The sequence below is a fragment of the Athene noctua genome, chromosome 7 (genome assembly GCF_965140245.1).
Source record: "Athene noctua chromosome 7, bAthNoc1.hap1.1, whole genome shotgun sequence".
In the NCBI taxonomy this organism is placed as follows: domain Eukaryota; kingdom Metazoa; phylum Chordata; class Aves; order Strigiformes; family Strigidae; genus Athene; species Athene noctua.
In genome coordinates, this window is record NC_134043.1 from 21936071 (window position 1) to 21953962 (window position 17892).

At 41.6% G+C, this 17892-nt stretch overlaps 1 protein-coding gene across 1 annotated transcript in view; it reads right to left on the reverse strand.

Annotated features, from left to right (window-relative positions):
- STK39 (serine/threonine kinase 39) overlaps positions 1 to 10229 on the reverse strand; it is a 105873-nt gene extending 95644 nt beyond the window's left edge. The window contains exon 1 of the mRNA XM_074910490.1: positions 10037 to 10229. Within this exon, the coding sequence (XP_074766591.1) occupies positions 10037 to 10157 (121 nt within the window). The 5' untranslated portion in view covers positions 10158 to 10229. The remainder of the gene's footprint in view (positions 1 to 10036) is intronic.
- Positions 10230 to 17892: the final 7663 nt, after the last annotated feature.

Here is a 17892-nt window from a genome sequence, read left to right on the forward strand (position 1 = left end):
CAACAGGGCTAAAATTTCTGCGGTTTCTCATCTCCTTCTTACCTGTCTGTCCACACCTCATTCAGCTGAGAGCTTTCAGAACGCCATAAAGAAAAGCCCTAGAGTAACATACTCTGAATAACCTATCTGGAAGAAACAGCTATTTTGAGATACAGCTGTCTACACTACAAAGATCTATATGGAAAAAAATAAAAAATAAATTAATTTTTCATATAGAAAAAAGCAGTTAATTTTAATCATATTGTACAATAGCAATGCCATCTTACCATACCAAATATAGGTGCATCACACTGCCTCAGAAACAAAGCTTTTCATTCAAAGTTCACAGATGTAAGGAAACTTATTTCTCTACCACTCTTCTAATACAGAACCAGTTCTTCCTAATAAAAAGCAAAATAAAACCAAAACCCTTTTCCTATCATATGTTCTACTACAATCTTAAACACTCTATTATGTTACATGGCCCAACATTTTTCCCCCTAAGATAAACTGCAAGATATAATTTTTAGTTAAAATATTTTCAGAAAAGGAACATGGATTTTGATCATTTCATTCTCCCTGTTGCTTCATCATCAATACAGAAACCATTATTCAATATGCCTACAAATCTTGACATCTGGAAAGCAAAACTCACACTGGAAATGGCTCTCCATAACTACATGAGTACTTGATATCTGGTATTCACTGTGGGACCAAAAGTTACCTCACCAGAGTGCCATCTGAACTCCACAGATCTCCACTCTTAACTCTGCCTTATAAAAGCAGGGTAAATTGAAGACTTACTATGCTGAACCAGATTTTCTGCCTAGAAAAAAACTGTCAAAAGAGAATTACTGTTCATTTTTGAAGTAGCACTATAAACAAATGCTGGTGTTGATTTAGCTGGCATATTTTATTGTTTCTCATTTAGTTTGAAAGTAAACACTTGGAACAATTCTAATACCATGAATGCAATATTTTCCAAGTCTTCCAGATTTCACCACATAGTGCATCATCCTCTTCCGAGAATGAAGAACAGCAATCTACCAAAATAAAGGCAGTATTGCTACTAAACTGTTATGAAGATCTCAAATTAATACCACAGTGCTGAGCTACAAAGCATCTTCAGCTAGTTCACCCCATCAGAATGTGCCTGCTAGAATGTGAGTCCATCGTGGTCAGACACTACATGAAAACAACTTACCTATTTCTCATCCTGTTTGTCATGAAACAGTTGGAAGAGTTGGAGCAATACAAATGCTATCATACCATTAAATGTTCATCAGGTGATTCTAATGTAATTTAATGACATTCCTATTATTAATCTGAAGTGGCTCAGAAGCTGGAAGCATAAGACACTAACAGGAATAAATTATGTTAAAATTTAGTCCCTGTAATAAAATGTCTTCAAAGCAAATAAGTGAGAAGGAATAAGCAACTTTACAATGAAACTGTGATCCTTCTGAACATGAATGTTTCCTCTCGGAAGTCTAAAGCAATAGCTCAAGCTTATGACCTTGTCCATATTACCCCTACAGGACAGAAACCATGATCAACAGGTAAATACACAATATTTTTCTAGTCTGTTAAATTAACTATTTTTGTGCCACTACCCTGAAGCAGATATACATGGCACATAGTTTGCTTACATCTATAACAATTATTTGTTCCTATTAAGCAAACCCTCAGACATTCAACATTGACCTTGACCTTCAAGATCTGTAAATTCACACTGCTTCTGAAAGTATGACTAGGAACACAGAAAAGCTGCCAATTTTCCATCTGCTTCTCATCCTCATTTATCTTTAAGTGTGTTAGCATAGCTCAGCTTAAAAGCTATGTAACATAATCATTACATCAGCCTTATAGGACATCCTCAAATTTCACCTGTATTTTACTTCTGATCAGAATACCTCAGAGGCAGTTAGACATCCACAGGAATAATAAAGCTAATAAAATGATTCAGAAATTGTTAATCATAAAGACAAAGGATTAATGGAGACACCTAATTTATCATACTGGGGGCTCAAACTGTTGAGTAAAGTCACATATCTAGTCAAACACCGAGGGGGCAAAGGACTGGAATTATTAACTTCACCAATGCCACACACTTAATACTTCAGCTAACAAATGAAGAACACTGTTCAAACTTTTCACTGAGCTTCTCTCAAGAGCAAACTGCAGGACTGTCACAAGCAGCCCTGGAAAATTGCACCTGGGAATTTTTCAGAGGGACTCCTAAAAAACCCACCACCTTCATCAGCATTGTCAGCATCTCAGCACTGCCATGGAAACTTTCCACAAAACAGTCACCAGTCAACTGAAGTCTACCTAAATGCCAGGAAGCATGCATTCTTCTCCATGAAGATTAAGCTGCTTCCCCTTTACTGACATCCCCCAACCTATACACCTCTCCTGAAAGGCAACCAACTCCCATAAAGTAACTGACTTTACAAGTTTCAGGAAAAATGAGGTTCCTCCTGCACTGTCAGGTACCACATGATTGTTTGTTTCTCCCAGTATACTCTCCCTGTTTTTTCTCATTACTACGTTTACTATCCCAGGGAGGGGGTGGGGTTTCGTATCTTCTTAGTCTAGCACTCTTCGTCCCCCAGACACATGTTAAATACCACAGCATGGTCTCCAGCCAGAAGCACAGTGTAGGAGGAAGCAAGTGACAAAGAGATGAAAGAGCTGCATCGCCACCACACGTGAGGGTAGGCAAGGGAGGACAGCAACCAAACCCCACAAAAGAAGGCAGGAGATAAGCGTTCAACATGTACTGGTTGCTTCAGTGATGGACTCATCACACAACCACAGAGAACCTAGTACAGTGCATATAGAGACTGGTACAAGAAGGAAAAAGAAAAGTGTTAAAGCAAATTCTTCTCTCAAGGATTTCACCCCAGCATTGTTTCATTCTGCCACTGCTGGATGGTAAGGTTCTCACATCCACAAGCTGCTACCCTTATGCACACCCAGAGACCTTCCAGTTTAGCAAGAAACAGTGAAATCTAACAGAGCTGTCAGGATTTCATCCTACCAGCAAGGCTGCGGTGCAAAAGGCAGAAATAAGGAAAAATCCACTCATTCAAAAAAAGCTAATTATTTATTTACACAGGGTAAGCAGTATCAACTTCTGTCGAGTGCGATTTCCTTTGGAGGAGGGGGGAGGGAAATTCAGAAAAAGTCTCGCCTTTAATTTTGGACACCAGTAAATTTCCTAGTGACATACTTACCTTCCAAGTTCTGCAAGCAGATTGCTCCTCTGCTGCTGCGGCTCAACAGTATCCCAGTGACTTCAGCAAACCCCAGAAGTTAATGAGAGTAACTAACTTAATTTGATTTCTAAGGTCCATTCTTTAAACACCAATAATTGCTATTATTACTGGAGATAAAACCAGATTCTATATACTGCTGCCTTACAGTTTTGAATTATTTTGGAAGGTGGGAAGAGGGAAGAAAGAGAGAATCAAAAGGGTCACACAAAAATTAAGTATGGCCTACACATGTAGCCGCTACATGAGCCACCCACATCTCCTTTGCAAGGAGAGCTCACTGCTTTTTCCCCTTAAGCCGGTCAGAACAGATGTGGTTTTGTTTCCATTTAAGAGAAGTTCCATTTGACAAGCAGATTCTGGGAAAAAAAAAAAAAAAAAAAAAAAAAAAAAAAAAAAAAAAAAAAAAAAACAGTCTCTGACCTAAGAGAAAGTGATTCTTCACTGAAAGAAAAAAAAAAAAACAAAAAAAACACAAAAAACCAACAACAGTTTTAATATTGTTTCAAAGCAAGACATGACCTGACCTAAAATTGCTCTTCCAGGTCTGAACTTGGCCCCTGCTATCAAAGTTCAATGCTGGTTACAAGCAATGGCTCCCCTTTGAAGATGCAAAGCCTTGCTGTTTTAAGTCTAAGTGAAAATCAAAATCATGCAACCCCTTCAATTTTCCACATGCTCACCAGTAGAACTGCTTCTCTTCTATCACTCAAGCAACTCCTATGGAGCCAAGACCTTCCAGGTCTCAGAGGCTTTGGACCTTATCTATAGGAAGAACTTGGATGGGGGGGAAGAGAGAAAGCATAGAGACAGGACAGACAAACATAGAGGAGGTAGGTGGATTCCAAGAACAAGAAAACATAGCATATTTTCTGTAAATTATCATTACATAACACCAGCCAACTGCCGGATGCATTGATTATGTGCTCCTTTACCCTTCCATTTAACAAATTCACTTTAAAACAAGTTTTATTTACTGGTTACTTGCAATTGTGGGAAACCCAAAGCAAGTTATGCCTTTTTTTTTTTTTTTTGCTATTTTCACACCATTTATGTTCTTGTAAAATAAATAATTTTCTTCCTGACAAGTCTGAATTTCAGTTGCATAAGTTAAATTCTTTTTAAAAGTCACTAAATTATATAACAAATTTGATCACTGAATCACTAACAAAGCCTAACCTCTTTGAAGCAATGAAAACTACAGCCTTGTCTCCAGTCTGGGTATTTCTAATGCAGAAAGTTCATTTTCGTTCAAAAAAGCCGACAGAGCTCCCTTCCCCAACACTATTTCTATCATGTGGAGACAAGGCAAATAATTAAGAACTATGAGCTCTGCACAGTCTCATTAACAGCACAGCACTGAAAGTGTTCTAAACTGCACTATGACAATCTTTACTCTGACAGTTCAGTTAAAAGCCACTCTTTAAAATACTAAATGGGGATTTAACATTTCTACAGTTTCTTCAAATTAACTGACAGAAAATCTTGACCAATTATTTCCCAAAATGTAAAATTTTAATTTGCAAATTAATAAACTCTTCCTGTCAAGCTACAGTTGTATTAAGTTATGATTAATGCTATGAAGGCTATATTTAATATGTGCATCTACAATATGCTTAGGCTGCTGTGGTAACTTTTAAGATTTATTGGTAAGGAATAGAATTTGCTTTGGAGCATAATTAAGACAGGCACATTTTTCTTTTACACAAAGTTTTAGTATAAAGATCTTCAGTAGTGTTAAATATTACTTATCAAATTATGCAGCTTATGTAAGAATTTCAGGGCTATTAGAAATAAATCTCTGCAAGAGCAAATATCAAAGTTTACCATAGCTTTAGTTGCTATGGTGTGGTATTTCACTGAGCACACAGTTTGATCTAATTTGCAGCATATATATAAAAACTACTGCAAAAGAAAGCCCTTGCCTGTTTTTTCCACTCAGAAGAAGTACTCCTTATTAAGTACAGGGGTAAGAAAATTTGCAAAGTGTGAATGAGACACAAGCGTCCGCTTAACAGAACAACACAGAAATGTAATATTACCTCTAACTACAGAGAGGCTTTTCAAATCAACATACACCATGCTTACAAACTTGAACATCAGTTCATGAGCATCATAATCAGAGACCTCCCTACAGAGTCAAAGATCTCTGATTGCAACGAATGTAGGAGAGTCTCATTCTCTGCGAGACAAAGAGCCATTAGCAATACACATGCGGAAAGGGGGGGGGGGGGGGGGGGGAGTGGGGAGAGTAAATAACATTCCACAGAAACACCAACAAAGACCCCAGAGCCATTAACACCAGAGTGCCTCACAGGCTGCTTACAGTAAGAGCTATAAAATCAGCAGAACAGTCTGGAATGATAACCTGTTCTACCCAAAATCCAAACACATTTGACTTAGCAACACTGTGCCTTATGAGCCAACAAGCCACAAGATATTTTTGAGCTCAAAGTTAGAAAGGCAAAACTAGATGAAAGCCTCAGTTCAACTAAGGTAACTTTTTTAATGAGTTGCAGCCAATATTGATAATCCATCATGTAGCAGTAACCCTTTATTTTCCAATTAATTCTGGCTGTTTTCTAGCCAAATTAATTTTCCCAGTCAGTTGCAGGAGGAGACATGAAAATATAATTTTATAATGAAAGTTAGCATCCAGCCTACTCCCCTGCTTCTATGTAACAAAATCTTCCTTCCACAATTATCAACACAGTCTGACAAACATTAAGTTACATCTAGCAGAAGAGCATCAACTCCAATGTAGTTTTCCAAAAACAAGGCAAAGGCACTTGTTCATATCAATTTAAGAAACCTTTTTTTAAAAAAAAAAAAAATAAAATAAAATAAAACCCAAAACACAAACCAAACCACAAATAAAAAACAAACCCTAGATCTAATGCTGTTTTGTCTCATCCATGTGATGCAGGGGGCTCGTTACAATTTGAAAGGTACAAATACAATTTTAACACTACTCAATTTTCAGGTTTTTACGTTGAGTACCATTTCAGCGTTTGTTCTGTGAGGATTTCTATTGCTTCTGAGGAGGAAAAAAACCTCACACATGTAAGTGACATAAAATCAGAGAAATGTATTTCAGAATACTTGGTTATAAACTCAAACTGAGTAAGAACATCTCTCACAGTATTGCTTTTATTAGCTTTTAAAAAAAAAAAAATCTAAGTCATAGCCATCTTACAAAAGAACCCCAGCATATACATTAAAATCCACTGCACATTCTAACTTAATGCATTAAAATCATAGACAGAGATCTCCCAGGTCTTCACTAAATTAAATCTGGCTTTCCCTTATTAGCAATTACAGTTCTTATCTCTGTAACTCCTACCGGAAGGTTGCTTTGGATCCTCCTGTCCTAAGTTAGGAATCCGCTTCTAACTTCCAAATAGGTACGTGTATGGACAGCCTGTATCAATCTGAATTAACGATGTAAGAATTTCCTCTCAACTCTCCAACCTATACATTTACAAATAGCCATCAGAACGGTTTCTTCCTGCTCCCAAAAAGATTTGTATATAAGCACTAATAGGAAGAACCTCTTCCCTTGCATCAGATCTATCAATCACACAGCCATGCAGCAAGTCAAACAAGGAACCTGATCCAAGAGAAAAGTAACCCAGCAGAAGAACTAGTTCTCTGTCAGATCAATGCGATCCTTTCAACAGCTGCCTGTTAGAGCAGATTAAATGTATCATGAAACCACACACCAAGAATTTACAAAGAACCGGCTAGCCACCTTAAAAATAAAGCAAACATGGAATAACATCTCAAAGAAGCACTCCTTAAGGCCAGCATTTTAACAGGCACTTGAATCTCCCAAACAGCACAAAAGAAGCAACTGACAGAGAAGGGAAAAAAGCTGAAATCTGTATCATGTGGACTGGTTTTCAACATAGCATTTGGCTAGACACAGATGAGCAATCAGGAAAGTTCACATTCTCACACAGGAAAAGAGCAGAACTCCTCCAACCGGCCAAACCCATGGGATGAAGACAGCCCACATGATTAAACGATTTTCATTTTACAATCACCACCAAAACTTCAAATGCCCCCTAAACAGGCCACTGCAGTCATTCCATATCTTTTAGTTACCATACAATATAAAGCCTATTCTGTTGGAAAGTGGTGTGATCAACCATTCTGGTATACCTCACCCTCTGTACCTTTCTTCCTACAAAGCCCACAAAGATGCTTCAATATGTTGTTATTTTTCTCATTTAACTGGTAAAGGGCTGTTGAAACTGAACCCTTCCCTGAATATGCTATCCAGCTCCTCAGGGAGGGGTATATAGTGCTTTCCAGAGGTGAAGGGCTCTGTTTCAGCAAGTGGTAACCACTCACGTTCACAATGCAATTAACCCTGGTATGGCCAATTCAAAGGGATGAAAATTGCTGCTGAACCAAGCTCAGACTGTATCATTTTCCCCTCCCTCAGGTATAAAAAAGATGCTTTAAGAGTCCCTCACTGGGTTCACTAAAAACGACAACATTCATCCAACATCTCCAAAATTATGTCCACATTTGGTCAAAAGCACAGAATTTACACAGGTGGGATTTTTTTTTTTCAGGAAGTGAGGTAGGGTGTGTTTGTTTGTTTGTTTTGATATTTTTAATAGTATCAAGACTAAATTTAATCTCATAGTCGGTCTCTATAAATTAAGACAACAAATATAAGGTGCTAATAAAAAAAAAGACATATTTAACTAAGCACAAAATTCCTAAGTGGTACAAAATAAATCTCAGTGAGTTTGAAAGTACCGTAAGCAACCTAAGCTCAGCTGGAAGTCAGACGAGTTCAGTGTGTCCAAGAATCTGATTCAGTATAACCTGACCTCAATTTCCTCACTAGGCATTTACTTTAGTTAAATAAATAGTATCAACATTTAACAGCACCAGTAGGTAACTAGTAATAAAGTTTCTCTACAGATAGGTATCTGCTACTCCAGTTTAGTATGCACTTGTAAAATGAATGTATGCTTATATATAAATATTTATAAAGACATTTTACATATCAAAAGATACAAGCTTTTAAGTGGAAAGGAGTTTCTAAATGAAATTCTCACCTAGGCATTCTACAGGTACTGAAACAGAAAATAACTACTATTTAAATAACTCATATGACTCATGTCACACCCTAGACAAGGATTAATCCAACGCCTTTTGAGGCCTTTTTACCTCTAGAAGAGGGATTTACTCCTCATCAAAATATAGTTTATGCTAGTAGAATTGCTTCCATTTGGCTAATTTAAATACATTCCCCAGACCAAATAAGACAAAGTCCTCTGGCCAGTAAACCCACGCCCTTGGCAGGGCCCCCACTGGCAGCACTCGCTTGATGCTGAGCACCAGTCTGGTCCAAGCCAGCCACCTCCAGGGACCTGAGCACATGAACCCACATCCCCTCCTCAGTCCCTTTCCACAGCACAGGAAGTACAAACAGAAACACAAAGGCACCACCTGGGTCAACAGAAAGCAATTCCATTTTAAGGGAGAAGTACTTGTCTCAACTATTTTGTTTCTGCCTGTGGAAAACAAAAAATTTAATGACAAAGCTGAGTACACACTATTTGCAACCCAGATCAATAACATGAATTTCTCGTTGTCATCAGCCTGACACCAGTTAGCAGTTGGTGTGTAATACTAAAGATAACCAACAGCATGAGCAGGCAAGACTCCTGGATTTTTTTCATTAAAGTGGCCTCATTCATAAGAAATAGCAATCAAAGTCTTAGAGCTGGTCTTCGCCATCTGCAGTATTTGCTGGAAGTTTAAAATGTTACATAGAAATAAAAGCAAGTTTTTCCAAAGTAATTCATTAGTAACAAGCAACATCTAGGTCAGGAGACGACCCACCATCACCCATACTGTCAACGGTCACCTTTTCACACAGCGAAATTCACAATAATCCAATCGAAACATAGGGGATGGAGGCTGAACACATTTTGATCTGCATTAGCTGGACACGCAAATGAAGCGCTGAAGAGCGCTACCAGAAAGTCCCCTACCCACAGGGACGCGGGGAGGGGGACGGCAGACCCGTTAAACCCCGCACGGCAAACCGGGACAAAAGCAGGTTGGCTGAGGTGAAACGAAGCTGTAATACCCCGCTGGCCTTATGTGCCACCGACTGGCACGGGCTGCTCGGCCAAGGGGAACAAGGAGATGGGGACAAGACTAAACAGTGAGGGAGAAGAGGAGGGGGTTTAAAAACAGATATTTAAGAAAAAAAAAAAAGAATTAAAGGGAAGTCACCACAGTAGCAGATCTAGGGGTGAGATTTACCTCCCCCATGAAACCACCGGAAAAATGCAGAGTAATCTAAGCGGATGCACGCACATGTGTGCATCCACAGACACACACAAAGCACTGAGCGCGCATTCGCAGAGTTGCCGAGGTCCCGGTGTGAACCAGCAGGTCGGGGCTCGGGCGGCGGCGGCAGCCACCGGCGCAGCGGGTGCCGATGTACCGCAGAGAAGCGGGGCGGCAGCACCCTCGGCCGGGCCGCACCGGGCGGGGCGCGGCGGGTTCTAGAAGGAGCCGCCGCCCCCCGGGGCCGCGCCGCCCGCCCGCCGCCGGGCGGATAAAGTTTGCAGCAGCCGGCGGCGGCGCCACTGCAGTGCCGGGCGCATCCGCCGCAGTGAGCGAGCCCCAGCCTGCGGGAGGCGGAACGCCGGTAGGCCCGGAGCCGGCCGGCCGCCGCGGCATCCCCTGCCTCCGCCCCACAGCACCCTCCGCCGCCCTGCCCGCTCTCCCGCTCCACTGACCGATAACCTCCTGCAGCTCGTAGGCGTCCCTGCAGATGGGCCAGCCGACAGCCGGGGCGGCGGGCGCGGGCGCCGGCTGGGGCTGCTGGACGTGGACCGGTGACTCGCCCTGCTCCGCCATGATGCTGCCGGAGCGCCCAGGCACCCGACGACCTTCTTCAAACTTCCCTTCCAGCAACACCTTTCGGCCGCGCTCCCTCCCGCCCTCCCTCCCTCCCCGCGCAGCCGGCCGCCCGGCGGAGGGAGGAGGCAGGGCACCGAGGGGGAGGAGGCAGAGGCGGGCGCCGCCGCCGGCCCCGACCGCTCGCCCCGCACCGCTAAGGGGAGAGGGAGAGCGGCGGTCGGGGCCGGCGGCCCCCGGCCGGCGTCGGTGCGCGGCGCCGGCAGAGCGCGGTGGTCGCACCCCTCGCACACCTCCGCCTGAGGGGGGAGCGCGGGCTCTCCGGCGGGGGCGGCCCCGCTAACCCCGGGGGTCGCCGCCTTCCCCAGCGCCTCGCTGCCCGCCGGCTGGCAGCGTCTCCGGCCATCTTCCCGCCGCGCCCCTCCCGCGCTCCGCGGCCGGGAGCACGGCGGGGCCCTGTGAAGGGCGGCGGGCTGAGCGTGTGCGGGCCACGGCCCTGCCGGCAGCCCCCCGGGCGCCCCGCCGGACCCCGCCGGCGCTGAGCGGCGCGGCCAGGGGAGGGCCCGAAGGCAGGCGCGTCGCATGGCGGGCACGCTGGAACCCACCTGTTAGCCGGTGACATCGGCACACGGGCGGCTCTGGAGCACTGCTCTCCAGCGTACAAGCGGTACTGCCGAGAGCGCTGCCGCTACTGCGCGATTAAACGTGTTTAAATTCGAGCACATGAAAAGAGCCATTTGTTTTCATCAGTGATGAGGGCTGCGAAGCAGTTAAGTCTCACTTGAGGCGAGCGGCCCTTTCCAGGGGGCAGCAGCTCAGCCTGCACGCTGCCTCGGTTCATGCCACCGTAAAGGACTCTGCACAGGTGACAAAGGTTCCCCTTGGCTAGCCAGAAGCAAGTGATCTAAGCAAATAGTCAAGACAAGAATCATAATTCAACCCCTCTACTGCTTCCCATTATACAAGATGAGGTTAGAAAAAAAAAAAAATCTGTTAGATGAAACTCTGTTGTTAATATTAGTACAGATTTTTTTTTTTCTTTCCACCCTCTTAGTAGTGTCAGTGTCTGTGTAACAGCAGGATTTTTCTTTCTATGAAATAATTTGTGCAGTCTACAGTCTCACTCCTACTTTGAATGCTTTGTGTTTTAAGATTTATGGAGATCTAGAAGAGTGGTAAGAAAAGATTTCCATAGGTTTTTAAAATGTTGCTTTCTACTTCAGCAGGAACTTAAGGTACCTAGAACTCATAACAAAAATATATCAGCAGGAAAGCTTTCAAAGTTATCACTGATTAAAAGTAGAACTGAATCTCATAAATTGTTAGGAAGTATGATGAAGTGTGATTTAAAGTCAAGAAGATACACATAACAAAACCTGTTAGGTACTATATTGAGTCCTAGTTCAGTTCAGGATAACACTCTTCTACTAGCTAAACTTTTTTGTGTAGCTTATTCATTGAAGACTTTCAGTTAATACGAAGTTATTCCAAGAAGGAAAGCAAGTTACTTCTGTTTTGCCATGTCACTGAGAAAGCTGAAGGAAGAATAAACTCCTTGCTACTGCTTAACATTTCGTCAGAAGGTGTATCAGCAACTTGCAAATAAAGAATCATTTGTGCACTGGACTTCCATTTTCTCACATGCAACAGTTAAGCTCAGTATAAAGGCTCCTGGTAATAGAAAAAAATACCACACATTTTTGTGTTAAACTAATGATTCCTCCTAATCTCATTTATAAAAACCAGGTGATTAAAATATTTTCATATACACACATTAGAAATTATCTGCCACAAAACTAAAGGTCAGCAAGAGTTGGAAGAGGAAGTATTAAATTGTCATTCAATATTAAGCTTAACACCAAGACTAGACAAACTTGTTAGTAGAGAAGACCTTTCTGCCAGCAATAGCATGAAAAAAATGAATAAGACTGCAACAGCACAGGCCAGATCAATCAGCACAGAAAAATGGGTTACTCACTATTGATGGAAACCAGCCAGCTTCTCCATCTGTACTCATTTGTGGGTGAGTTTAGATCCTAAGCCATGAATTTCTGTGATGCTCCTGCCATATCACTATCTAAACTGCTGGTTTATATTATAGTAATTTTTGTCTCTGTTATTGTCCCAGTTTGTCCCACTAATCCTGCAACTTTGGGGATTTCTAGGGTATACCTGTACTCTGCACTTTGTTGAAATGAGCAGCGTTTACAAGAAGAACTTTGCAGGATAGCAATTTTATAAACAGTGAGAGCTGTAGAAAATGTTCTGCACATTCAGGGTACAACTCAAGAAACATATCAGAACCTCAGAGTCGGGTAAGATAATAGAAAAGAAAGCAACAGCGAGCCCTTGAAGCGGTTGGCAGGTGCCGGCAGGCCAAGCTGCCTTTGGAAAGCAGGTCCCCTGCTGGGGACGTAGGAGAAGAGCCCTGCAGTGCCGAAGGCTCTGCTGTTCGGAGCGTTCCAGGCAGCCCTTTGCCCACAAGGCTTTTCAGACACTGAAGAGAACAGCAATCTGCAGATTTTGGAGGTTCCAGAGAAGGAGCTAGGGCTCACTTAAAATCACAATTCTCTAAATTGAAGACCATTCAGAACGTTCCTGTCCGAACATGATTTGGCCTTTCCTAGTGCTTGAAGACACAGGACTCCAGGAAACTGTCTGGGTCACTGCGTCCAGTCACCAAATGATTGATTCCAAAGGGAAAAAAAAGGCTGTACATAGCTAGGCTACAATCAAAACTGGCAATATTTAAAACCTGTAGGCCACCATGGGAGAAGAGTTAGTCAATGCTCAGATCTTTCAACAGTCCCCAGCAGTACCCTCTGAAGATAGGGGGGAGGGGGGCAGAGTTTAGAGCAAAGTAACTCAGACTTCATTTCTAGGTTTGAAGGATTTAGACAAGAATAACATTGGTCCTTGCAATAGCATTTCAGAGCAATTAATTAGCTTTAAACATAAACATACCTATATAAAGTCAACAACAAGCATGAGGATGGGGGTTCATAAACAATGGTACATACACTAGTAGTATGCACAAGGGATAACATCCACCCACTCCTTTTTTTCTGAGTATAAAGGCAGCAGATGCAACCTAAACAGCCATATAACCTAGCATAGATTAAACCAGAGTGAGAAAGAACTATTCTCTCTACTATTACTTCTACCTCAGAGAAACAAGTGTAGTAAAACCATCCTCTCTCCCAAAAATGGCCTAATATTGCAGTTATGACCATCACATGGTGTAGCACAGGTCTCTGCAGTCATGAACATAAAGTTTGAAAGCCTCTAAATTGGTAGCGGTGAGGGACGGCTGTGCTTTAAACAACATCATGAGATATGAAGGCTGACACAACAGCAGCTGGTGCTGATGGGAGTAGACTAAATGCTTTCAACCTCCCTTTCTCCTCTAGTGAATGCATAGTTAAATAGGTAACATGCTCATTATTGTCATTAGAATACTTGCTTTCATCAAAGCTTGCAGCTTAGATTAGTTTCTGTTCACACAGAAGACATGAGAATCTTCTTAACAATTCACATTACAAAAAGCATCTTAATACACTGGAAAATCTTTAATTCAGAAGCCATTGTCAGCTGTGTTGTTACTAAGTCTCACTGAAGTTAATGGCTGTCAGAGCATAGTGACCTTACAAAATAAACCACTTTTCTTTTTCTCCTAGGTTGAAGGCCTTGATGCCCTTGTATCTTTTCTTCCCTCCCTCCTTGTAAACCTTTGCAAGCTGTTCCTCTCAGCAAATTTACTCCTTAAACTCAGATAGGAAGATTTTGTGTTCTGGATATTAATGATTGTTGAACCAGTAACCATTAAGCTGGAGTTTATTGTTATATAATCAAATCAGCTTTTTAATTATTTCCTCATATGTCATACCCCAAGCTGTTATCCGGCCTTGCAATAGAAACTTCCATTGCCTTTCTGGTAAGTACAGTCAGTGCCACAATACATGCCACTGTGATTAGTGACTGTTTCTATTAGAAACAGAATTAAGTACTGTTCTCTTTCATGTGAACACCAATCCTTTTTCTTAAGTATTTTCTTGTTTGACCATCATATTTTTCAGGCCACAGATATAGGAAATGCTCACATCTTTGTCTCAACAACTCTGAATGTGAGTGGCCTTGACAGACATATTGAAGATGTCACTTAAAAAAATAATGGAGCTTATGTGAGCTTCTCTGCAGAGCTGGAGAGAGGAGGCAGCCTCAGTCTCGATAGAACTCAATTCCTCAACATCACAGCTAGCATTGCATGGTAGGAACCACTGTTAAGGTAGTTAAATCTTCACCCCATCCAGTTTTTCAGAGAACACATTTTGCAGTTAACTTGCTGTTGCTACCAAACCAGCCAAAACTTGAAAGTCACCAGCTTCAAAACAACTAGCTCATTCCAGCGCCAGAAGCACCAGTGGCTCATTACCTACATCATGACAGTACACCAATGATTATACATTTCAAACATTCAAAATTCAGAACTGCGCATGCATTTAGAATATTTACACAGTAGCCATTCTGGTATTTGCAACAAGATAGGATAAACAGGAGAGACATGAGAAAAATGTGGCCGATAGTGGGGAATGAGATATGCCACCATTTAAGCAGGAGCACAGTTTTAGCTTTGTTACATGGTCATGAAATGGCACTAAGTCCAAAACAAATACCTTAATTATAAAATGCTATTCATTTGAGTAAATCACCCCTTCCTTGTTTTCTGTTTATAGCATCAAGGAAGGAATGGTTCACACTTTACTGGAAAGTTACAAACTTCAATTCAGCAATGTTTATAAAGTATTTGAATTCTTAAGATTGAAACACTTTAAAATGTTTTCCTTTTAGTTTTGGCGATGTAAGCTGAAATAATTTTGTAACCTAAATGCAAGTGTGTCTGTATATGAAACCCAAATATTAAACAACAATTTGTAATTACATTTAAAATTTCCAATTTTTTTTTTGTGATGGAAAACCTGGGATCTGATGAGTAGCACTTCCTGGGAAATCAAAATGGCAGTTAAAAACAAAATTAACCTTGCTCATATTTTATGCTTTCTTTCCAGCATTATGATTTGCAAATGAGAAATCAAACTGTCCAAAGCTGCTGGCTCAATTTCCCCTGGAATAATTCAACAAGATTCCCAGTCCAACTCGAGCATTATAAAAAACTCAGGCTCCTATCTCTCAGGGCAGCTTGCTCTGCTTTCACAGGACTGGCAGAGCTCCTCAACCTAGGTCATCCTTGAAGAAGATAGCTGTTTAATGAAGAGCTCCTGCTTGAGCAAGCCGTGTCAGGGAGCAGCAAGGGGTGCTGGGCTGCTGTGAAGGCAGGTGAGCTGGGAGCCACGGGTTCCAGCGAGGCAGCAGGGGCCATGGCTGCACGCTGTAGCAGTGCCCACTCTTGCACCCTGCTGATCCTGATCCTGCCTTGCTGACTGAGCTTCCTACCTGCAGCGTAGTAGGCTCAGGCAAGGAGCACTGGCAAGGGCCTGAGCTTGAACACAGCAGAGGACCCAGACAAGGCTTCTCATAGCTCTTTCTTGCACCTTGTCTGTTTTCACAGCACCCTGATCCAAGGTTAGAGTGGTACCATGTCTGAGCTGTTCTTGAGTATAGACAATGGAACTCCTAGAAGTAGGGAAAGAGGTTTCAAATCCAGTGGATGTGCTCAGAGCCCTGGCAACATGGGCTTCACATCAAGAAGTCTCTAGCGTTTCTCTTGTTGGGAGTGCTTGCCATACCCACCATTAATTTCCAGAGTCGCAGGGCAGAGCAAAAGTACTGTCAGCATAGCTTCAGATTTGGATGCAGAAAACTGCCTATTGCTCTAATTCCCTCTACTCTAATAAAGTGCTGAAACATGGTGATCTACCTAAAGGGGAAAGGTTAGAAGTTGCTATCCCTTCCTATTTATCAAATAAAGCTCACAAAGCTTCCTGGTACCAAGACAAGCTATAGAATAATATCTGAAACAAAAATGTGGTAGCAAATGAGTGATCTCCACTCTAGGAAGATTAAAGTGCCAGTTAAGGCATTAAAAATAGAACTCAAATCTAAAGAAAAATCTCCTCAGAACAATGAGGTGCTTTAAAATTCCTAAACATTCTAATTACTTTCTCTCTTATCTCTAAGAAAAGCTAAAATGTACAGTAATAATCTTCTTGAATGTTCACAGCATTTAAAAAATCCCATTTGTTGACTCAAATATTTAGATTTTAGTCTTTTTTAAAAGGCCTTTAACAATTGCTTTGGGTCTCACACCATTTGTATAATTGAAGAAAAGGAGCCCTTAAATGTAGCAATATAAACAACATTATTTTCTAACGCATCCCTTACTGGTTTTATTATTTCTATAAAAATCTAATTTATCCACGAATGACAGAAACCTAAACTCATCAACACTCTGCTTTTAATAGACAAGAAACAGAAATTAGGCAGTTTAGGCACAACCTATTTTTATGTTTTACTGGCATATCATTAAAACAAACAGAACGCCCCCAGCAGACATCATTATTCACAGATGCTGTACCCATAAAAGCCCTGCATTTAGTATATACCACTAGGTATAACATGTCAAGAAAGTATTTCTAATTTTGTTTCAGTCATTACCAACAGTAGAATCAATGAAAGTCAGATACCCTGGTATAAACAGGTTTTGCTGTACAACTGTGATGCGTCCTCTGCTAATAGTGATCAAAGTCAGAGCTCTGACCCAATACCCTGGCCAGTATGATTGCACCTACAAAGCTAGCAGCAGAAACCACACCTTGACTAGTTCTGTTTGCTATCCTTATGTAAGGGTGCTTATTGTACTAATACAAAAGCCTAATTTTGCCAATATACAGGAGAACATATTTGGAAATGCTGTCAGTAAAATATGGTTTTATCTCTGTTGGTAAACAAGTCCTAGCGCAGGCACAGCTTTGTCTTACCAGTGATTACTCACTGATAAAGGTCATACTAGTTACACAAAGCATCAGCTGAAGTGGTGTAATTCTGGGATGTGATCTTTGAGTGGCACCAGAGAGAGCTGTATGGAAAGAGGATGCTACAAGCAAGGGGAGCAGGCACAGCTCGCTCTGGGACGTGTAGGTCCTAGGGGGAATATTGCTGGGTAACAACCAAAAGGCATGAAGAGTATTTGATGGGAAGAATGGGGCAGCTGGAAGCTCTGGGACAACTGAATATCTAACAGGGCAAAAGACAAAAGGAAGATACTTAAACAAAGCTTTCATCTGAATCTGCAGTGTCAGTTTAAAAAAAAAAAAATCCTCTTGGAGTATCGCCTCATTTCTTATAGTATCTAAAAACTCTTTAACACATCATGCACATCAGACACTTTATTTAGAAAAGTTTAATACAAAGCTGTATTACAAAGTCTTCAGCAATGCGCTATACATATATTTGAAATATATGAGCGCGATGTCTTTTAACCAAAGCAAAGTAGAACTGTAAAGGAATACGCAACTTGTCTAAGCTGTGTACCTTTATGAACTTATTCTGGTTTCCTACAGCAGATTGGGTTGTGGCTGGAACTATGAATAAAACCTTAATTCCTAATCTTTCAGTAGTCAAAAATCTTGGCCAGCTTGCTAACATGCTGAGACAACTGAAGTTGTCCACTCCAGGAAGAAATCTGCAGAGGTAGAAAACACCATGATGTTCCACGAGACTGAGAACCAGCACAGCCCTGAGCAGAGAAAGGTGGCAGAGCATGAAGTCCAGGAAGACC